The 22,636-nt window shown below is 44.6% G+C and overlaps 1 protein-coding gene across 1 annotated transcript in view; it reads right to left on the bottom strand.

Moving 5' to 3' along the window:
* Positions 1 to 857: 857 nt before the first annotated feature.
* Positions 858 to 22,636, bottom strand: part of LOC126299566 (uncharacterized) — a 41,661-nt gene continuing 19,882 nt past the window's right edge. The window contains exon 3 of the mRNA XM_049991566.1: positions 858 to 1,726. Coding sequence (XP_049847523.1) covers positions 1,512 to 1,726 — 215 coding nt within the window. The 3' untranslated portion in view covers positions 858 to 1,511. The remainder of the gene's footprint in view (positions 1,727 to 22,636) is intronic.

The following is a 22,636-nucleotide window of genomic DNA, read 5'->3' as shown; positions in this document are numbered from 1 at the left end:
GGATACTGATGTACCTTCTGAAACTGCAAGGTAAATATGAGTGGAATCATGCTTTCTTGTAGTATTATTGTTATTTAACTGCCGACACTGTATCACTTAACTGTTGGCAGTTATCACCAGAAGAATTAGGTAATGTTATCTTAACTTACTTTAATGAAGGAATCATTAAAAATTTTCACAGTACTAATGTTTTACAATTAAACAGAAACTGTCATGAGGTGACACCTTTTACCTTTTAATCTATTATGCTTTACTGGTAACTTAACAACAGATATTTCAAAGGTGTTGTTTCATTTCATTATCATCACCCTACCTTTACCAGGAACTTGTACTCTTGACGTTTTCGTCACCGTAGAAACACACACAATATATTTGTCTAAAAATTATGAAATATGTGAAAAAAGAATAAAAGCGATGCCATTCCTTGTTAAAGGTTAAGCGTCCCTATAAACGGTTGACACACTCTCTCTTAGCAGGAAAGTATTTTGTAGGTCGAATATGAGTACAGTGTGTGTGGTGCATCAGTAGAATAGATATTTATTAATTATGCCACCGGTCACTTTTTTAATGATGACATTAGGTTATAAAAATATAAAAATACGATGCGTTTTGACTGGGTTTCACGCACGAATGAGTGGCACAGATGTAACTCCAAACCTGAACCCTCCTCCCCTCCCCCCCCCCCCCCCCCCCCCAAGGAATGAAATGCTGCTTAGGACCGTTAAACAACATAACTTTTAGTTGCAGATTCTTGCTTTGATTCTGCAGATTATAAGCGCCATGACTAGTGAAACCCACTAGCAACGCCTCGCATTTTAACGTCATAAGTTAATTTTATCAAAATTAAAAGTGCCATAATTAATAAATATTTATTTAACTGCGAATACCTTGACGTTCAGGATTAGGGAACAGAGAATAAAAATCAATTATATAATTTAAAATTATTACACAGTATGAGTAAGTAGATTTGGTGATACTATATCTATTATTCAATTATTTCATTGCCTTATTCCCTGTGGCAGCATTGGTGGAGAAATGTCCGTTGCTTTTAAAATAGGCAACTCGTTAACGACGATCTTCCAGAGCCGTCCGAATAACGACGAGAAAGTTTATGTGTATTCACTCCTACAGAGCATCTATAATAAATGCACCTCAAATAAACCTCGTTTTCTTAGATTACGATTACTAGATGCCTTTATAACATCTAGATTACGACGTCAGATAATAGAAAAACAAGCGAATCGAAAAAAATTAGTTTTCAAGGTTATATCACATTTCTTCCACATCTAACGACTCAGGAACACAGTTATTATAATCGACGCGACACTATGTCACCCAATCCGAAGTCCCCAGAATGAGGTGTACGAAGGAGACGCGGGAATGGTCGACAGCGGAAGGTCCCGTCATTGCTCGAATGCAGAAGAAATAAGCCGAGGAATGGGTTAATATCGCCTGGACAGATTCTTCAAAGGGCAGGTGTACAGTCTGCAGCGCCGACGTTTCTGTGCGGCCTAGGCTCGCAAGCGGCAGAGAAAGCCGCGCGGTTCGGAACACGACCACGCCTCCAGCTTCACTGGCTGCTGCGGCCCGATGCGCGATACGCCCACGCACCGCCGTTCCGACGTCGTCGCAGCCACTGCCGCTCCGGGTTGCTGGATCTTCGAACCGTCGTCCCACAGCCACTCGGCGTCCTTTATTTTTCCGCCCAGCCACAGGTTCTCGTACACTGCAACATGAAGTTGTCAACGTACACTGCAACAGGAAGTTGTCAACTGCGTACCATCGCGCTCAAAAAAGCTACAGTCTCTTTCGACAACTGCATACTGCTGCGACGCGAAGAGTCTATGCTTCCGAGGATGGAGAAACCAATTATTCAAAAGTTTGATGAAACAAAAATGACTTCTCGGAAAACAACAAGCAACAATAACACCTACATCTACACCGATGAGCCAAAACATTATGACCACATGTTTAAGGGGGGCCGACTTGGAGCAAGACAGGCACCACAGGACATTTTAATTCCCACTGTCTATACTTTTACAAATAAATTCGTAAAACTTTGTCAGCATGACCAGCAGGGATTCAGGAAGCAGCAGTGGAAGTTCAAACACATAACAGAATATTTTTTTTTTTTTTTTGCTTGTGAAGTTTCAGCATTTTTTCACTTACTATTGGCTGCATTTGTTGCTATAGGTACAGTTTTCTTCAGAAGTAAAAGAGATTGTTCGATGAATTTTGCACAGCATACAAACCATACTTACAGGTGTATGAAACTATAGAATTTTCCAAATCTATTAAAAACTGTGGTAAAAATTGAGGTAATTAATTATAAGAGTTCAGTTTTTTTCTAAATATGAAGTTTAAAATGCAACAACTCATTCATTTTTTGATAAATTAAATAAATTCTAGAGTTTTATATACCTGTAAGTATGGTTTGTGTGCTGTGCAAAATTCATCGAAGAATCTCTCTTACTTACGAAGAAAAGTGTACCTACAGCAACAAATGCATCCAGTAGTAAATGAAAAAAATGATGAAATTTCACATGTAAAAAAAATTATTTTGTTATGTTTTTGAACTTCCACTACTATGAGTGTGAATCCTGACTCCTTGCTGGTCATGAAGACAAAGTTTTACGAATTTATTTGTAAAAGTATAGGCAGTGGGAATTAAAATGTCCTGTGGTGCCCGTCTTGCTCCAAGTCGGACCGCTTGACGTCCTACCCCCCTTAATAGTTGTTCCACTTTTTTAAACACAGTACAACAGAGATTCTACTTGGTATGGATTCTACAAGTCCTCGTCAGGATTCCAGAAGTATGTCGTACTAGATGTCTACGCACAGCTCAAGCAATTTCAGCAAATTATGGGATGGTGGTTTATGGTCACGCAGCTGGCGCCCGGTATGTGTTCAGAAGAGTACAGGTCAGGCACATTTGCTGGTCAAGACATCAATGTGAGTTCACAGTAATGTCCCTCAAACCTCTGTAGCACGAATGTGACAGTAGTTGTCGATACCAGTGTAGTTTTTCGAATTGTGGACAGGTCAATATTATCTCAGTTGCTTTTCTGAAAACTTTCATATAATTTTATACAGGTATGTTAAATTTGAAACTAAAATTTATGAAAGGGAATTACTTTATAAAATATATTGGTTTCGATGTTATAATCTATAGTTACTAGTTCTGAATGTACAGTTAAAATTATTTTTTTTTAGAAACGTCAGATATTACCAATTATTGGTACAGTTAAAATTTCTATTATTAATTACGCAATCATGTACTGTTAACTATGTTTATTCCTGGATTCATTTATGTAATAATAATAGAAATTAAAACAAGTAGAAATTCTTTTGTAAAGAAAAATTGCAAACCCTTCGGAATGTTGTTATTTCCGCTGAGTGTCATAGTCGTAAGCATGCCTCTGATGTTATCGGACGTATTTTTGTATTTTTGTGCGAACGATGTAATTTCGGCTTTGTTAATATGAACAATCAAAATACTGTATGATCTACTAAAATGTGAGAAAATATACGAGGGTTGGAACTTTAATGGGGGCAACTATTTATTTACAGCTCATACAAAATCTATACATGTTTAAAAGTTCTACTGACTTTCGAAGTAGTCACCAGCATTGTGTATAAACCGTTGCCAGCGATGAGAAGTCGTAGGATACTCTTAGCAGTGCCAGTTGTGTTGACAGTTCGAGCGGCGCGGTCTACTGCCCGACGAATTTGTAGCAGTTCTGAAGCGAATGCCGTGAAATGGTTGCTTCAGTTTAGAAACTGCTGGTCGTAGGTTGTGTTCCAAAAATGAACAGCATAGAGACAGAAGCGATGACTCTTCCTGTAGGACTTGACCATCATTTTGCAGGACAATGCTCAAGTACGTACTATGCAAGCTGTGGCGTCACCGCCAGACACCACATTTGCTAGGTGGTAGCCTTTAAATCGGCCGCGGTCCGGTAGTATACGTCGGACCCGCGTGTCGCCACTATCAATGATGGTAGACCGAGCGCCGCCACACGGCAGGTCTAGAGAGACTTCCTAGCACTCACCCCAGTTGTACAGCTGACTTTGATAGCGATGGTTCACTGCCTACTTACGTTCTCATTTGCCGAGAAGATAGTTTAGCATAGCCTTCAGCTACGCCATTTGCTACGACCTAGCAAGGCGCCATTATCAGTTACTATTGATATTGTGAACTATGCACCGTCAAGAGCGACGTTCATCATTAATGGATTAAAGTTAAGTATTCCACCAGCTACGTCTGTTGTTTCTAAATTCTAATTTCCTTGTCCTGTTCCAGACCTCACGGCAGCCTGCGTGAGCTAAATCGCGTGCCTTTCGGCCTCCTCTAGTAACATGGTGTTGGCTCTCCTGCCAACCACAACACAAGCTGTTATGATTTGTTTGACTGATGGTGCTGCTAAGTGCTATACCACCTACTACACTCCCCTGACTTAAGTCCTCGTGAGTTTAACTCGATTTCTAAACTGAAGGAAACATTTCACGGCATTCGCTTCAAAACTGCTACTAATTCGTCGGGCAATAGACCGTGCCGCTCGAACTGTCAACACAACTGGCACTGCTAAGAGTATCCTACGACTTCCACATTGCTGCCAAAGGGTTATACACAATGCTGGTGACTACTCTGAAGGTCAGTAAAACTTTGAAACACGTATGTATTTTGTACGAGCTGTAAATAAATAGTTGCCACTATTAAAGTTCCAACTATCGTATTTACGTAAAAAATGCTGCAACAATAATCCTCAAATTTATTAGTTCAAATCAACCATGAGGACCCGATGTGAAATTTTTAATCTTCAAGAATCAGACCCCTAGACAAGAAAAACTGGCGCCATCTCAACATGACAAGCTAAGTAAACTTGAAATTTTATTGTAATCTTCGCTCTTCTCAAATCTTCACGAAATATTTTGCTTGGTCTGGACATCGTTAATGTGGACAATAGATGGAAGTAGGAAAGAGGGGGGAGATTACAACGAGCATTGTACTCTGTCGTCCGATCTGCCACAGATCCCTGCCTGTTCGGAATTACAGACTGGAAGATCCTCCCATCTCCACCTTTTGTGTCCAATACCATACGGCCTCTTCGTTATTTCACCATCCTTCAACCACTTGCCATAGGTGGTAACGACAGTAGTTCGCCAAGAGGCGACCTGCTTAGCCGTTTCGGAGATTCTCGTTTTAGGCGTCAGCGCCACAACAGTGTGCCCTTTGTCAAAACCGCTTACATTAGTGGATTTCCACATTTGCGGCCCACATCTTCGCTATAATGAGTGTCCATTCGTCTTTATTTCGCCTAATTCTTTCCTTACTGCATCACGCGCTCACAACACCACCAGGAGGCATTAAACCTCGCAGCGGGCAGTGGTCATAATGTTTTGGCTCATTAATATACACTCCTGGAAATTGAAATAAGAACACCGTGAATTCATTGTCCCAAGAAGGGGAAACTTTATTGACACATTCCTGGGGTCAGATACATCACATGATCACACTGACAGAACCACAGGCACATAGACACAGGCAACAGAGCATGCACAATGTCGGCACTAGTACAGTGTATATCCACCTTTCGCAGCAATGCAGGCTGCTATTCTCCCATGGAGACGATCGTAGAGATGCTGGATGTAGTCCTGTGGAACGGCTTGCCATGCCATTTCCACCTGGCGCCTCAGTTGGACCAGCGTTCGTGCTGGACGTGCAGACCGCGTGAGACGACGCTTCATCCAGTCCCAAACATGCTCAATGGGGGACAGATCCGGAGATCTTGCTGGCCAGCGTAGTTGAGTTACACCTTCTAGAGCACATTGGGTGGCACGGGATACATGCGGACGTGCATTGTCCTGTTAGAACACCAAGTTCCCTTGTCTGTCTAGGAATGGTAGAACGATGGGTTCGATGACGGTTTGGATGTACCGTGCACTATTCAGTGTCCCCTCGACGATCACCAGAGGTGTACGGCCAGTGTAGGAGATCGCTCCCCACACCATGATGCCGGGTGTTGGTCCTGTGTGCCTTGGTCGTATGCAGTACTGATTGTGGCGCTCACTTGCACGGCGCCAAACACGCATACGACCATCATTGGCACCAAGGCAGAAGCGACTCTCATCGCTGAAGACGACATGTCTCCATTCGTCCCTCCATTCACGCCTGTCGTGACACCACTGGAGGCGGGCTGCACGATGTTGGGGCGTGAGCGGAAGACGGCCTAACGGTGTGCGGGACCGTAGCCCAGCTTCATGGAGACGGTTGCGAATGGTCCTCGCCGATACCCCAGGAGCAACAGTGTCCCTAATTTGCTGGGAAGTGGCGGTGCGGTCCCCTACGGCACTGCGTAGGATCCTACGGTCTTGGCGTGCATCCGTGCGTCGCTGCGGTCCGGTCCCCGGTCGACGGGCACGTGCACCTTCCGCCGACCACTGGCGACAACATCGATGTACTGTGGAGACCTCACGCCCCACGTGTTGAGCAATTCGGCGGTACAAAGTCCGTCAACTGCACATACGGTGCACGTCCACGCTGTCGCGGCATGCTGCCAGTGTTAAAGACTGCGATGGAGCTCCGTATGCCATGGCAAACTGGCTGACACTGACGGCGGCGGTGCACAAATGCTGCGCAGCTAGCGCCATTCGACGGCCAACACCGCGGTTCCTGGTGTGTCCGCTGTGCCGTGCGTGTGATCATTGCTTGTACAGCCCTCTCGCAGTGTCCGGAGCAAGTATGGTGGGTCTGACACACCGGTGTCAATATGTTCTTTTTTCCATTTCCAGGAGTGTATATACTGATAAGTACACGGTACTAAAACTAGTCACCTCCAGGTATGGTAACCAATTCTCCTTTGCTTTCTCGGCGGTGGTCTAGCGGTTCCAGGCGCTCAGTCCGGAGCCGCGCGACTGCTACGGTTGCAGGTTCGAATCCTGCCTCGGGCATGGAAGTGTGTGACGTCCTTAGGTTAGTTAGGTTTGTGTAGTTCTAAGTTCTAGGGGACTTATGACCTCAGCAGTTGAGTCCCATAGTGCTCAGAGCCATTTTGCTTTCTCGAGTATACCGACTCCTTTATTGACAGCCTATTTATTCCGTATATTTCGTCAGTGACCAATGGAATAAATATTAATCCGTGTAGTTCTGTTGATAGTTAAGATTTCCTGACCGACGTATCTCGAAGAGTTAGCGTATAATAATCAATACGATTGTCGACATCTAGCCGTTTTTCTGTACGTGCATGTAGGGAAAGGAGACGGGTTGATCAAGGAAATACGGACAGTGGAGAAAGAATGACAGAGCCTACGTGTCTACAGGGGTCGTGAGAGGCAGAATGCTTACTTGTTTTCTGATCAGTACAGCACTGGTAACCTGCTGAATGCACTTGCCTCGTACCGATCAGCAGCTATGGTATAAGTAACTCCCGGAATTAACAAGGACTCACGAAGGTGGCTTATAGAGATGTTCATGTTTAAACATGCTCTTTACGTTATTTATTTCCCAGTTAACTCACGGAACACATCAACGTTTCGCATCGCTTCGAAAGAGCCAGCCAGTCAATACGAAATTTTCCAATCTGCGTACTCTTCTTTCCATAACCATAATGATTAAACTGTCCTGCGTTTACATGTGTCTTCATGTACTTCTAAAGTGAATCAGTTTTCATCATGTGTCCCTTCTCTCGGTTTGTGGAGTTACCCCAAAATATCATATTGTATGACATAATAGACTAAAAGTAGGCAAGCAAAGTATGCCAGCGTTTTTATCCTTGTTGCCACCTATTCCAAGAAAATGCGATGTTGTCGTAAAGTTAAAATTTATTGTGACTAAATCATCCTCAAACGTCCCTTAAAATCATGGCCATTTTCCCTAAAACCGTATTGGTCGTCCTACTCCAAGGTGACACCTCGTCAACAACGAGTAAAACCGACTCTAGCCTTAATAACAGCCAAAATTCGGCGATAAAAAGAGTCCACAAACTCCTTCAGGTATTCCATATCCAGATAAAACCACCTGATGATTAGATCCTGCAGAGCTAAGATATTACGGGACCGTAAACGGCTATGTTTCACCTACTGTTCAAAACAGTCTCAGACACTGCCTATGAGATTCAGATCTGGTGGTTTAGAGGGCCAGTCGCGGTGCGACATGGCGCCTCACTCTCAAACAAGGAACGTGTTGTCAACACGGTTGTTGTCATTTTGGAAGACTGAAATGTCCACAGCATGCTTACCGTGACGATATACAATAAAGGGCAACATCTGGTCATCGAGAATGGTGAAATAAACACCCTGGTTCACAACAACCTGAATGGGCCGACAACATCATACAAGAAACACGTCTCCAAACTACGGTTAAGCGCCTTACTGGGCCATAAATGTGCTCAGTGGTTTGAAAGGAGGCAAAATCTCGACTCGTCGCACCACAGTACACATCTTCATTCAGCTACTGTGCACCTTCCGTGTTGTGAGACCTGAGTTTTTCCTGGCGTATACCAGTTTCAAGTAACGTGCGGGAATGCAGGCAGGTGAGGTCGTCGATAACTACCGATATTTCTAGAGGCGCTTACCCTGTCAATTTCAACGCAAAATTGTAGCAAGTAAACGCTGTACAAGGGAATTTAAAACCTCCGTTTGCAGAGCATTCCGGGAAGATAATACACACACACACACACACACACACACACACACACACCCTGTAAACACTAGCGCCACCACACAACCAAAGGTGACCGACGTCAGAAGTTGGCGATAGTAAAAATTGGTAAACAACGGGGGAGGTAGCATTAGCTCTGACCGTCTGTATTTTGATAAGGGAGAGAGCAGGATTCCACGCAGAATTTAAGAAAAAACCTCCATGTTATGCAACAGCCGATTTGCTCGCCTGCTGGAAGTGTGTTTGACGCTTGCTCTCGGCTCTTTCAGAACATTGTCTTGTCACCGGCCATCCTATAAAACACACACATCAAAAAAAGTTTTGCATTACCCTGGTTCCCAGAACTCCTGAAGATGGACGCTGCCTGTGGATATTGTATCACAGAAACAGTCTCTTTGATTGTTCTGAGATGTCACTAAAATCGCCCAAAGATGTAAACAACCACGCATGATCAGCGCCTATAAGACGGAGGGGTTCCGACAGCCGATCACTTCCAGTCATTCCAAGTAAAGGACGTACACGTCTCGGAGTGAACCAAAGTGATGTTGTTTTGACATGGAGGAGAAACAGAGAGACAGGAACTGTCGATGACATGCCTCGCTCAGGCCGTGAATGACCGTTACCTACGTATTATGGCTCGGAGTAACCCTGACAGCAACGCCACCATGTTGAATAATGCTTTTCGTGCAGCCACAGGACGTCGTGTTACGACTTAAACTGTGCGCTATAGTCTGCATGGTGGGCGACTGCACTCCCGCCGTCAATGGCGAGGTACGTCATTGCAACCACGACATCATGCAGCGCGGTACTGATGGGTCCAACAAGATGCCGAATGGACCACTCAGGCTTGGCATCACGTTCTCTTCACCGATGAGTGTCGCATATGCTTTCAACCAGACAATCGTCGGAGACGTGTTTTGAGGCAACTCAGTCAGGCTGAACGCCTTAGACTACTGTCCAGTGAGTGCAGCGAGGTGGAGGTTCCCTGATGTTTTGAGGTGGCATTATGTGGGGAAGACGTACGTCGCTGGTAGTAAAGGAAGGTGTCGTAACGGATGTACGATACGTGACTGCCATCCTCCGACCGATAGTGCACCCATATCGGCAGCATGTTGGCGAGGCATTCGTTTTTATGGACGACGATTCGCACCTCCATCGAGCACATCTTGTGAATGACTTCCTTCATGATAACGACATCGCTCGAGTAGAGTGACCAGCATGTTCCCCAGACATGAACCCTATCAAACATTTCTGGGATAGATTGAAAAGGGCTGTTTATGGATGACGTGACCCACCAACCACTCTGAGGGATCTACACAGATTCGCCGTTGAGGAGTGGGGCAATCTGAACCAACATGCCTTGATGAACTAGTGCATAGTATACCACGACGAATACAGGCATGCATCAAGCAAGAGCACGTGCTGCTGGGTATTAGAGGTACCGGTGTGTACAGCAGTCTGGACCACCACCTCTGAAGGTGTCGCCGTATGGTGGTACAACATGCAATGTGTGGTTTTCATGAGCAGTAAAAAGGGCGGAAATGATGTTTGTGTTGATCTCTATTCCAATTTTCTGTACAAGTTCCGGTACTCTCGGAACCGAGGTGATGCAAAACCTTTTTTGATGTTTTTATAATAACGAGGAGGCGGCACGCACTTCCAGCTATTGGGATAGTGTTATTAAGAAAGCAATTGAAATTACGTTAGCAAGTAAACTTGTAAATAGAGATCGAGGCTTTTCCTTAAATTCTGAGTGCACTCTTGCTCTTTCTCCCTTCTCAAAAAACGGATGGACACTAGCCGTTGTTTAGCAATTTTCACTTGATGGCTTCTGGCGTCAGTTTGCCTTGAAAATGACAGGGTGGTCACTTGTCGAAATATCGGCGGTTGTAGATGACGTCGCCCAGCTGCATTCCCGTAAGTTGTTTGCCCCATTGAGTCCATGCAACTTTATGTTACAACATTATAATTACGAGGGATAATCAGTAGGTGTAGCTTACCGTAGGTTACTGTTTAAGTCGTTAATAATATTCACTAGATCAGCAGTTTACTGTAGGTCACTGTCTCATTCTTTAGTATTCACTATATAGCCCCTAGCAGGAAAAAAAAACACCACATCTAGCTTCTACCATACATTTTTATTGTTTTTCATTGTTGAGTGTCCTTTATGCCAACTAGAGTGTTGCTGTTAACCTTGTGTGGCAGTTGGTTTCCTTAAGTTTCTTATAGTAAATCAGTTATTAGCTAGATGGATAGGGACTGTGTCTGTTGTGTGCAGGTGCAGGAGGAGTTAGCCACAGTCCAAACGCAGCTGAAAGCGTTGTTGGCCACAGTCAACAACTTCCAGAGTGCCACCTTGAGGTGCGGTGTGGATGGGGTGCCTGGGGCAGCCTCTGCTGTACTAGATGAGCAAGGAGGGGGGAGGGGGCTTATGTTACAGCTCTCTGTCACTGAGTTGACGTCCGGTGCAACAGAGCCGGCCAGCCCACTCTCACCTGTGTGGGTGGCGGACTGTGTCAAGGTCTCGAGCCTCATGGCGAAGGCTGTATGGGGGTCGCAGGCTCTTGCCAAATCCCATGCTCTTTGCTAATAGCTTCAGTGCGCTATCTGATGCTGGGGGAGGGGGGGGGAGACTGAGCAGGATCAGAATGCAACTTCTGCCAGGATAGTGGCCGCTCCTTCAGCAAGGTCCGGTCAGGCACGTGGGGGCAGAGTATTGTTAGTTATTGGGAGCTCCAATGTTAGGCGGGTCATGGAGCCCCGCAGAAACACAGCGGTTAGGACGGGGAAGAAGTCCAGCGTTCACTCGGTGTGCTTGCCAGGGGGCCTCGTCTGGGATGTGGAAGAGTCTCTTCTGACGGCTATCGAGCGTGTGGGGTGCAGCCAGCTGCAGATTGTGGCACATGTCAGCAACAACGATGCCTGTCGTCGGGGTTCCGAGGAATCCTGTCAACGGCACTCATCTCTCGAGGAGTGGAAGCGAAGTTGACGATCTGCAGCAACGCACCCGGGGTGGACCGGGGTCCTCTGGTTTGGAGTCGAGTGGAGAATCTAAACCAGAGGCTACGTCGACTCTGTGACGAAAATGGTTGTAGATTCCTCGACCTACGCTATGGGGTGGAAGGTTGTAGGACGCCCCTCGCTAGGTCAGGGCTGCACTACACACAGGAAACAGCTACAAGGGTAGCACAGTACTTGTGGCGTGCACATGATTTTTTTTTTTAATTTAGGTTACTCCGCACTGGAAACAAACCGTTGGCCTGTAAAATTACCAGTTCATGACAATGATGTGTGTGTGCCAACTGTAAAAATTGTTAGTTCGCCTAAACAGGTCATTCCAAAGGATTTAAATATGCTTAATCTCATGTTAGTAAATTGTCGAAGTGTCTGTAGCAAGATCCCCGAGTTACGCTCCGAAGTAAACAATAGCATCCCCAATATTGTATTAGGTACCGAAAACTAGTTGAAACCAAACATAAATAGCAGTGAAATTTTGAACTCGGATTGAACAATGTATAGGAAGGATAGGAATGATGCTGTGGGAGGTGTTGTGTGCAATGAAGTTCAAAGCTGTTTAAACGCAGTTGATACCGATACTGGGTCGGGCTGTGAAATATTCTGGATAAAGCTGTCAATCATACAAAGATTGACCATTGTATTAGGATGTTTTCATAGACCACCAGCATCCGCAACAAACGTCGCAGAACGTTTCAGGGAAATAGGAAATAAATATCCAAATTATCTGTGATTCTTGAGTTTCTCCCGGCGTATTTGATAATCAAAATATCCACGGGTGTACTGCCGGTCTATAGTGTCCAACGGGCACAATATTTCGGCGATCAAACATGTCGCCATCATCAGGTGAACTGACGGACTGAGCTCAGTCCGTCAGTTCACCTGATGATGGCGACATGTTTGATCGCCGAAATATTGTGCCCGTTGGACACTATAGACCGGCAGTACACCCGTGGATATTTTGATTATCCAAATTATCCATTAGTTATAGGTGGAGACTTTATCTGGCATCCACTGAGTGGGAAAATTACACGTTTATCACAGGGGACAGAAGCAAAGACTCGCGTGAAGTTATTCTAGGAGCGCTCTCAACATACAATTTTGAGCAACTCGTTAGAAAACCAATTCGAGATGGGAACATATTAGATATCTTGGCGACAAACTGATCTGATCTTTTTGAGGAAGTTAATCTAGAAGAAGGTATTAGCGACCATAATGTCGTTGTGGCTTCTATGTCAGTGGAAGTTGCAAAAAAACCAAAGAAACAGCGTAGAGTTTTCTTGTTTGGGGAAGCAAATAAATGTGTCATTAATGAATATCTTCATAGTCAGCTCCACGCATTCACCGCGGGACACAAAGGTATTTAGCATCTTTGGTCGGAATTAAAAGGTATTGTCTACCACGTGCTAGAGAGGTACGTGCCTAGCAAAAATATAGGGGAGGGAAAGGATCCACCATAGTACAACAAACGTATTAGGAAGTTGCTGAGAAAACAAAGAATTTTGCACAGTCGTTTTAAACGTAGTCACTGCCCCGCTGACAAACATAAATTATACGAAATTAAAGCAGCTGTCAAAAGGTCAATGAGAGATTCTTTTAGCGAATTTGAAAGCAATATTTTATCTGTAGATTCTAAAAATAGCCCCAAAAAATTTTGGTTTTACGTAAAATCTATGAACGCTACAAATAATTCAATACCTTCTCTTGCTGACAGTACGGGTAATGTAACGTATGATGATAAACAGAAGGCCGAAATTCTAAACGTAGCTTTCAAAAACTCGTTTACGGTAGAGGACTGCGCCACCATTCCCCCTTTCATTTATCAAACAAACGCAAGGATTACTGACATAGTGTTTAGTGTATCTGGGATTGTAAAGGAGCTAAGATCCTTAGACGCCAAGAAGGCAGCTGGCCCAGAAGGTATCCCCGTAAGATTATATGTTGACTATGCTACAAATATAGCACCATTCTTATCCATCATCTATCAGAGATCACTGGAACAGCGGAAAGTACCACGGGACCGGAACAAGGCCCAGGTTGTAGCAACCTATAAAAAGGGGAGAAAATCGGATGCACATAATTACCGGCCAATTTCACTGACATCGATTTGTTGTACAATCATGGAACGTATTTTGTGTTCAGATATAATGACCTTTCTAGACTCTGAGAAGCTCGTCTGCAGAAACCAGCACGGTTTTATAAAACAGCACTCATGCGAGACACAGCTGGCCCTCTTTGTGCAAGATATACAACAGGCTCCAGATACCGGTTCCCAGGTTGATGCCATATTTCATGACTTTCGAAAGGCGTTCAACTCAGTTCCGCACTGTCGCTTGCTACAAAAAGTGCACGCTTACGTTCTATCCGATGACATATGCGGTTGGATAGAAAGTTTTCTAACAGATAGGGAGCAGTATGTCGTCCTGAACGGGGTGACTTCAACAGAAACAAGAGTAACTTCAGGTGTGCCCCAGGGCAGCGTATTAGGTCCGGTGCTTTTAACAATTTATATATACGATCTGGTTGATGGTATTGACAGCGGCATTAGACTATTTGTCGATGATTCTGTGGTCTACAGGAAAGTAGTATCACACGAAAGTTTTGACCAAATCAATGAGGATTTGCAGAAAATAAATGCGTGTTGTAATGACTGGCAGTTATCTCTCAATATTAGTAAGTGTAACCTACTGCGTATAACAAGGCGAAAATCCCCTTTAATGTACGAGTACAAAATAAATGTCCAGTCTTTGGAAACGGTAACACCCGTCAAGTGACTATTCGAAATGGATTGATCAGATTACACAAGAAACGGGCAAGGCGAACTCTAGATTGCGATTTATTGATGGAATCCTGAAGTGATGCAATCCTTCAACAAAGCAAATTGCTTACAATACGTTAGTTCGTCCAGTCTTAGAGTATTGTTCGCCTGTATAGGACCCCTACCAGTTGGGTCTGATTCAAGAGATTGAGAAGGTCCAAAGAAAAGAGGCAAGATTCGTGACTGGTACATTTAGCCATCGCGAGAGCGTTACAAAGTTTGAAGAAAGTTTGAAGTGGGACACACTTGCAGATAGACGACGCGCTATACGGAAGGGTCTGCTCACTAAATTCCGAAATCCGATCTTCGACCAAGATGTAGAGCATATATTATTATCACAAACTTTCAAATCGCGCAATGATCACCATTCAAAGATAAGGGAAATTAGAGCTCGTACTGAGGCGTTCAGACAGTCGTTTTTCTCTCGCGCGGTCCGCGGGTGGTACTGATGGGGGGAGGGGGGGGGGGGGGGGGAATATGACTTTGGCGCGAATTGCGCCCTCCGCCACACACCGCTTGGTGGCTAGCGGAGAATATATGTAGATGTACCTCTGTGAGCAATAGCCCTTATCGCTCTAGTCGACTTCAGATGTCCACTGAATGCAATTTCTTTCACAATGGTCCTCTGAAACTGATTGAGATGAACCTGCATTCTCTAACAACACCTATTATGCCGTTTTTGAAACCGATAATCGTTGAGAAGGTGTGCCTCGTGTGCCGGGCCCTGTCGATTGGTGTCTTTTCACGACTACCATTATTACGCCGTGTTACATGGCTGCTGCGGATAGTGCACCATTTCTTGTGACACGTTGGTTCAAATGGCTCTGAGCACTATGGGACTCAACTGCTGTGGTCATTAGTCCCCTAGAACTTAGAACTACTTAAACCTAACTAACCTAAGGACATCACACACATCCATGCCCGAGGCAGGATTCGAACCTGCGACCGTAGCAGTCGCACGGTTCCGGACTGAGCGCCTAGAACCGCGAGACCACCGCGGCCGGCCTTGTGACACGTTGGACAGTCTACATTGATACACTGAGAACTAAGGGAATTTCATTGACGATGTGGTCATGGGCACGTTCATACACGATAGCTCCTTTCTTCCACTTGTCACGTCTCCACGTCGGCCCATCTTACTGCATAGATGCCTTTCAGCAGACTGGCATATACAGGGTGATTCAAAAGTAACTGTACAGAGTTCTTGGATGTAGTGAATGCATCATAATAATAGCAAAATGCTAAACAAAGCTTTCTCTGAAATTGCTTTGTTGCCGACTTATGATGCATAGTGTCTTTCGTGGTAGGCACTGCATCATGGGCCAGTACAGGCTATTTAGCGTGTCGTGTACGCCAGCGTACCGACTGAAATTGCTTTGTACACCCGTCTACACTGTTGTAGTAGTTCCTCAATCAACTGTATGGTGCCTCCTTCGGAGACAGCAATTCCACCCATTTCAGCTGCAGAAGGTACATCTGACTCCTGTAGACTACCCTAGGCTTCAGAATTTCTATCAATGGCTACTCGAGCGTCATGTGCTGATACACGGTTTGGTCGTCAAGTACTGTTTATGGATGAGAGCGGGTATCGTGAACTCTCATAAGATGCACGGGTGGGCGTATGGGAATCCCCGTGTAACTACAGTACGAGGATATCAATATCGTTTTGCAATGAACATTTGGTATGGTAACCAACTCGTATCGCATGTTATTCCACGGTGCCTGTCTGGATGAGTGTATCGACAATTTTTGGAACATGAAATGGGTGATCTGCTACACGAACCGACCTATGGTTTATACATGACAGTACCCCTGCTCATTTCAGTCGCAAGGCAAGAGAGTATCTCAGAGTTGAAACTTCCTGGCAGATTAAAACTGTGTGCTGGACCGAGACTCGAACTTGGGACCTTTGTCTTTCGCGGGCAAGTGCTCTACCGCCTAAGCTACCCAAGCACGACTCACGCCCCGTCCTCCCAGCTTTATTCCGCCAGTACCTCGTCTCCTACCCTACCTTGCCCGCGAAAGGCAAAGGTCCCGACTTCGCACGGACTTCTACATATGGGGCCCTCTCAAGGAGCTCGTGCATGGTGTTGCAACTGAGAATGTAGCACAACTACATCAGCGAATTGAAATTAGCTGTTCAACTGTGCAGAATGATATGAACAGAGCTTGAAAGATTCTGAGAGTGCTAAGACGTCGAGAACGTCACTGTCTTCATCTCCATGGACATGTTATTGGTTGTGATGAATTTCGGGTAGGTCTACTTTCGTGTCGTTGCTTTCACAGAAGAATTAAATTTGCGTTGCTTGTGGTGCACTTGTTCCATATCGCGGAATTAAAGCAGTTTCAGACAAAACTGTATTTCGCATTTTACATTTATTTTGTTACACACACGAAGTGTGTACAGTTATTTTGAATCACCCTGTACGCACCACTTCACTGTAAGGTATTAAGTCAACGGTGGATAACCGCCTAATATGTGCTCTACGGCATCCATAGCTCCCGTAAGCGACCTGTGTCCTTTGTTTAAGGACTGACTCTCATGAAGAAAATCAGAACCAAATATAGGTTGACTCTTACACAGAACATTACAGCAACCAACCACTTTTTAAACACTATTTATTTATTTAAATAGCGCCGTTACTGGGTTCGAACCGTTAGGTTCATCTTCAGACGGCTAGTTCACGTTTTACATTACATTTCATGTTTTGTTTCCCCACCTGACGAAATTTCCTTGGGGTAGCCATAACCTACAACCAAAACAAGATGTGAGACAACGTCTTCTAAATTGTATTTGTGTCTCACAACGATTTTAAGTGATGTAAACAAATTATTATTATTAAATGGAAGATGTTTCGTTTACTTACAATGAAGAATCCGCGCCATTACGTGCCAGTACAGGTTGCCTATCATCTTGCAACATCCAAAACCACACACACACACACACACACACACACACATATATATATATATATATATATATATATATATATATATATATATATATATATATTATATATATATATATATAAGGAACTACAAAGAACGAAACTCGTCTAGCTTGAAGGGGGAAACCAGATGGCACTATGGTTGGCCCGCTAGTTGGCGCTGCCATAAGTCAAACGGATATCAAATGTGTTTTTTTTTAAATAGAAACGTCCATTTTTATTACATATTCGTGTAGTACGTAAAGAAATATGAATGTTTTAGTTGGACCATTTTTTTCACTTTGTGGTAGATGGCGCTGTAATAGTCACAAACGTATAGCCCGTGTTAAAATGGACAGTTTACCAATTGCGGAAAAGGTCGATATCGTGTTGATGTATGGCTATTGTGATCAAAATGCCCAACGGGCGTGTGCTATGTATGTTGCTCGGTATCCTGGACGACATCATCCAAGTGTCCGGACCGTTCGCCGGATAGTTACGTTATTTAAGGAAACAGGAAGTGTTCTGCCACATGTGGAACGTCAACCACGACCTGCAACAAATGATGATGCCCAAGTAGGTGTTTTAGCTGCTGTTGCGGCTAATCCGCCAATCAGTAGCAGACAAATTGCGCGAAAATCGGGAATCTGGAAAACGTCGCTGTTGAGAATGCTACATCAACATCGATTGCACCCGTACCATATTTCTATGCACCAGGAATTGCATGGCGACTACTCTGAACGTCGTGTATAGTTCTGTCACTGGGCACAAGAGAAATTACGGAACGATCACAGATTTTTTGCAAGCGTTCTGTTTAGCGACGGAGCGTCATTCACCAACAGCGCTAACGTAAACCGGCATAATATGCACTATTGGGCAATGGAAAATCCACGATGGCTGCGACAAGTGGAACATCAGCGACCTTGGCGGGTTAATGTATGGTGCGGCATTATGGGAGGAAGGATAATTCGCCCCCATTTTATCGATGGCAGTCTAAATGGTGCAATGTATGCTGATTTCCTACGTAATGTTCTACCGATGTTATTACAAGATGTTTCACTGCATGACAGAATGGCGATGTACTGACAACTTGATGGATGTCCGGCACATCGCTCGCGTGCGTTTTTAAAAAAATGGCTCTGAGCACTATGGGACTTAACATCTGTGGTCATCAGTCCCCTAGAACTTAGGACTACTGAAACCTAACTAACCTAAGGACATCACACACATCCATGCCCGGGGCAGGATTCGAACCTGCTACCGTAGCGGTCACGCGGTTCCAAACTGAAGCGCCTAGAACCACACGGTCACACCGGCCGGCCGCGTGCGTTTGAAGCGGTATTGAATTGCATATTTCATGGCAGGGGGATTGGTCGTCGAAGCACCATGGTGAGCACGTTCACCGGATCTGACGTCCGCGGATTTCTTTCTGTAGCGAAAGTTGAAGGATATTTGCTATCGTGATCCACCGACAATGCCTGACAAAATGCGTCAGCGCATTGTCAATGCATGTGCGAACATTTCGGAAGGCGGACTACTCGCTGTTGAGAGGAATGTCCCTACACGTATTGCCAAATGCATTGAGGTTGACGGACATCATTTTCAGCATTTATTGCATTAATGTGGTAATCAGGCTGTAACAGCATGCGCTCTCAGAAATTATAAGTTCACAAAGGTACATGTATCACATTGGAACAACCGAAATAAAATGTTCAAACGTAACACGAAGTTATGTATTTTAATTTTAAAAAACTACCTGTTACCAACTGTTCGTCTAAAATTGTGAGCCATATGTTTGTGACTATTACAGCGCCATCTATCACAAAGCGAAAAAAGTGGCCCTACTAAAACATTCATATTTATTTACGTACTACACGAATATGTAATAAAAAATGGTGGTTCCTATTTTAAAAAACGCAGTTGATATCCGTTTGACCTATGGGAGCGCCATCTAGCGGGCCAACCATAGCCCCATCTGGCTTCCCCCATCAAGCTAGACAAGTTTCGTTCTTTGTGGTTTTTTCGTTTGATGCTTATTTCGTGAGATATTTGGCCCGGTCACGATCAATGGACCACCCTGTATATATACAAAAAAACTGCACATAATCCATATATATATATGCACTTTTGTGTATTTAATAATAATAATTTGTTTACATCACTTAAAATTGTCGTGAGGCACAATTACAATTAAAAAGACGTCTCAAATCTTGTTTTGATTGCAGGGCATCGCCACCCCAAGAAGTTTCATCAGGTAAGGAAAGAAAACACGAAATGTAACGTAAAACGTGAACTAGCCGTCTGAAGATGAACCTATTGGTTCGAAACCGATAACGGCGCTGTTTCAATACATAAATAGCGTTTAAAAAGTGGCTGGTTGCTGTAATTTTTCGTGTAAGGATCAACTTCTATTTTGTACATAACCAGGGATTCAACATGTCAGTTTTAACAAAATAGCAAAATCAGTACTGTTTGTATTTTATCTAATCAGTTTCAGCTCTCGATGTTCATCAGAGACAAGGGCTGCGTCAAGAGTTCCCAAGGAAATGAGATAGGACCGCTGTTATTTTCTGTTTACATAATTGATCTGGCGGATTGAGTGAGCAGTAGTCCACAGCTGTTTACTGCTGACACTGTGGTGTACGGCAAGGTGTAGTCGTTATGTGGCTGTAGGAGGATAGAAGACGATTTAAATAAAATTTCTAATTTGTGTGGTGAATGACAGCAAGCTCTAAATGTAGAAAAATGTTAGTTAATATAGATGAGCCGGTAATCAAACCTGTAATGTTCCAATACAGCATTTGTAGCGAACTGCTTGACACAGTCACGTCTATTAAACGCTAGGCATAACTATTCAAAGCGATATGAAATGGAACTAGCATGAAAGGATTATAGTAGAGAAAGCGAATGGTCGACTACGGGTTATTGGAAAAGCGTGGATCATCTGTAAAGGAGACAGGATATAGGACGCTAGTGAGATTCTTGATTACTGCTGTAGTGTTTAGTGTCCACACCACGTCGGATTAAAGGAAGACATTGAAGCTGTGGTGTCACCGCCAGACACCACACTTGCTAGGTGGTAGCCTTTAAATCGGCCGCGGTCCGGTAGTATACGTCAGACCCAGCGTGTCGCCAATATCAGTGATTGCAGACCGAGCGCCGCCACACGGCAGGTCTAGAGAGACTTCCTAGCACTCGCCCCAGTTGTACAGCCGATTTTGCTAGCGATGGTTCACTGACAAATTACGCTCTCATTTGCCAAGACGATAGTTAGCATAGCCTTCAGCTACGTTATTTGCTACGACCTAGCAAGGCGCCATGATCAGTTTCCTTTGATATTGTAAATCATGTACCGGCAAAAGCGACATTCGTCATTAATGGATTAAAGTTAAGTATTCCACCAGCTACGTCCGTTTTTCTCAATTCTAATTCCCTTGTCATGTTCCAGACCTCACGCCAGCCTGCGTGAGCTAAAACGAGTGCGTTTCGGCCTCCTTTAGGAACACGGTTGGCTCTCCTGCCAACCACAACAGAAGCAATTTAAAGAAGGGCTAATAAATAGATTTGTTACTGTAGGTTAGATCAACCCTCGAGTATCACGGAGATGTTTTTGGAACTCAAGCAGGAATTCCTGGAGGGAAGTCGACGTTATTTTTGAGGAACACTACTGAGATAATTTAGAGAACTGGCATATACAGCTGACTGCAGGAAGGTTCTACTGCCGCTAACATGCATTTCGTGGAAGGACCACGATGATAAGATAGGAGAAATTAAGACTCGCACAATGGGATATAGGCCGTCCTGTTTTCCCTCGCTCTATTTGTGAAAGGAACAGAAAGGACACTAGCAGTAGTGGTACATGGTACCCTCCGCCACTCCCTATACAGCGGCTTAGTATGTATATAAATGTAGATAAGCACTCCATTACAGATGAAATATTTTTAAAAAAATGTTAGATCAGACGGTACTTTTTTTCTCGGTGTGTCGTGGAAATTTGTAAGGGGCGTTCAAAAAGAAACGATCAGAAGTTTGGAATGCGCAAACCGTTGACAGGAGGGTAATATCGTTTCGTGTGTAACGAGGTGTGGAAGTCCACAGCCCGTCGCTAGAGGGCACGAGTGCACGTAACGTGATTATACAGAGCTAGCAGCAGAATGCATCAACCGTCCAACGCTGCCAGTCGCATTGCAAACAGTGACATGGAGGCGTCAAAAGAAGAGCAAATAGGTGTTGTTCGTTTTCTGACAGCGGAAGGAGTAGGAGGAACGGACGTTTATCGACGAATGTGACAAGTGTACGGCGAACATTGCATGTCCCTTGCAAGGGTCAAGGCGTGGTACAGTCGCTTCAGGGAAGGACGGGTGTCGTTAGCCGATGATGCGCGGTCTGGAGCACCACACAGCATTACCGATGATATCGTCCAGCTGGTGGATGTACTCATTACCGAGGAGCGCCAAGTGACAGTGAAAGCCATTGCTGCCGTGGTCGGATAGAGCGTCGGAAATATTCATACCATCATGAAGGAACGACTGCACATGCACAAAGTGTGTGCCCAATTGGTGCCCCACAGTCTTCAACCACACCGGGAAGCATGTCGAATGGCCCACTGTCTCGCTAGTCTGCAGTGCTATGCTCGGGAAGGGAATGTGTTCGTGGCACGAGTGGTAGCTGGAGATGTGTCATGGTGTCATCACTTCGAACCACAATCAAAACGAAAAAGCCTCCAGTGGAAGCATCCAGGGACATCACCACCAAAAAAATCCAAGGCCATCCACACAAGTTAAGTTGACATTCTTCTTTGACCACGATGCCCCCCTGCTGATTCACCTCCTGCAGCACGGGACAACAGTGAATGCCCAGCGTTACTCGCAAACCTCGACCACCCTTCGCCAAGCGATCAAATCAAAACGACTAAGCATTCTCACCAGTGGGGTCATACTGCCCCACGACAATGCAAAACCTCATACGGTCAACACAGTCGCGGTACTCCTGCAGAAATTAAAATTTGAGGTTCTCGGCCACCCTCCACACAGTTCGCACCTCTCTCCCTGTGATTACGCCATTTTTGGTCCCCTTAAAAATGCTCTCAAGGGCAAAATATGCACCTCGGACGACGACGTCTAGGTGTACATGCGGAACTGGTTAACATCGCAACCCCGGGAATTTTGTGAGACAGTCATTCACCGCCGTGTGTCACAGTGGGATAGGTGTCTCAAC

Source organism: Schistocerca gregaria, chromosome X (assembly GCF_023897955.1).
Source record: "Schistocerca gregaria isolate iqSchGreg1 chromosome X, iqSchGreg1.2, whole genome shotgun sequence".
NCBI lineage: Eukaryota > Metazoa > Arthropoda > Insecta > Orthoptera > Acrididae > Schistocerca > Schistocerca gregaria.
Note: the sequence above shows the minus strand (reverse complement) of the source record. Positions and strands in the feature narration are given on the sequence as shown.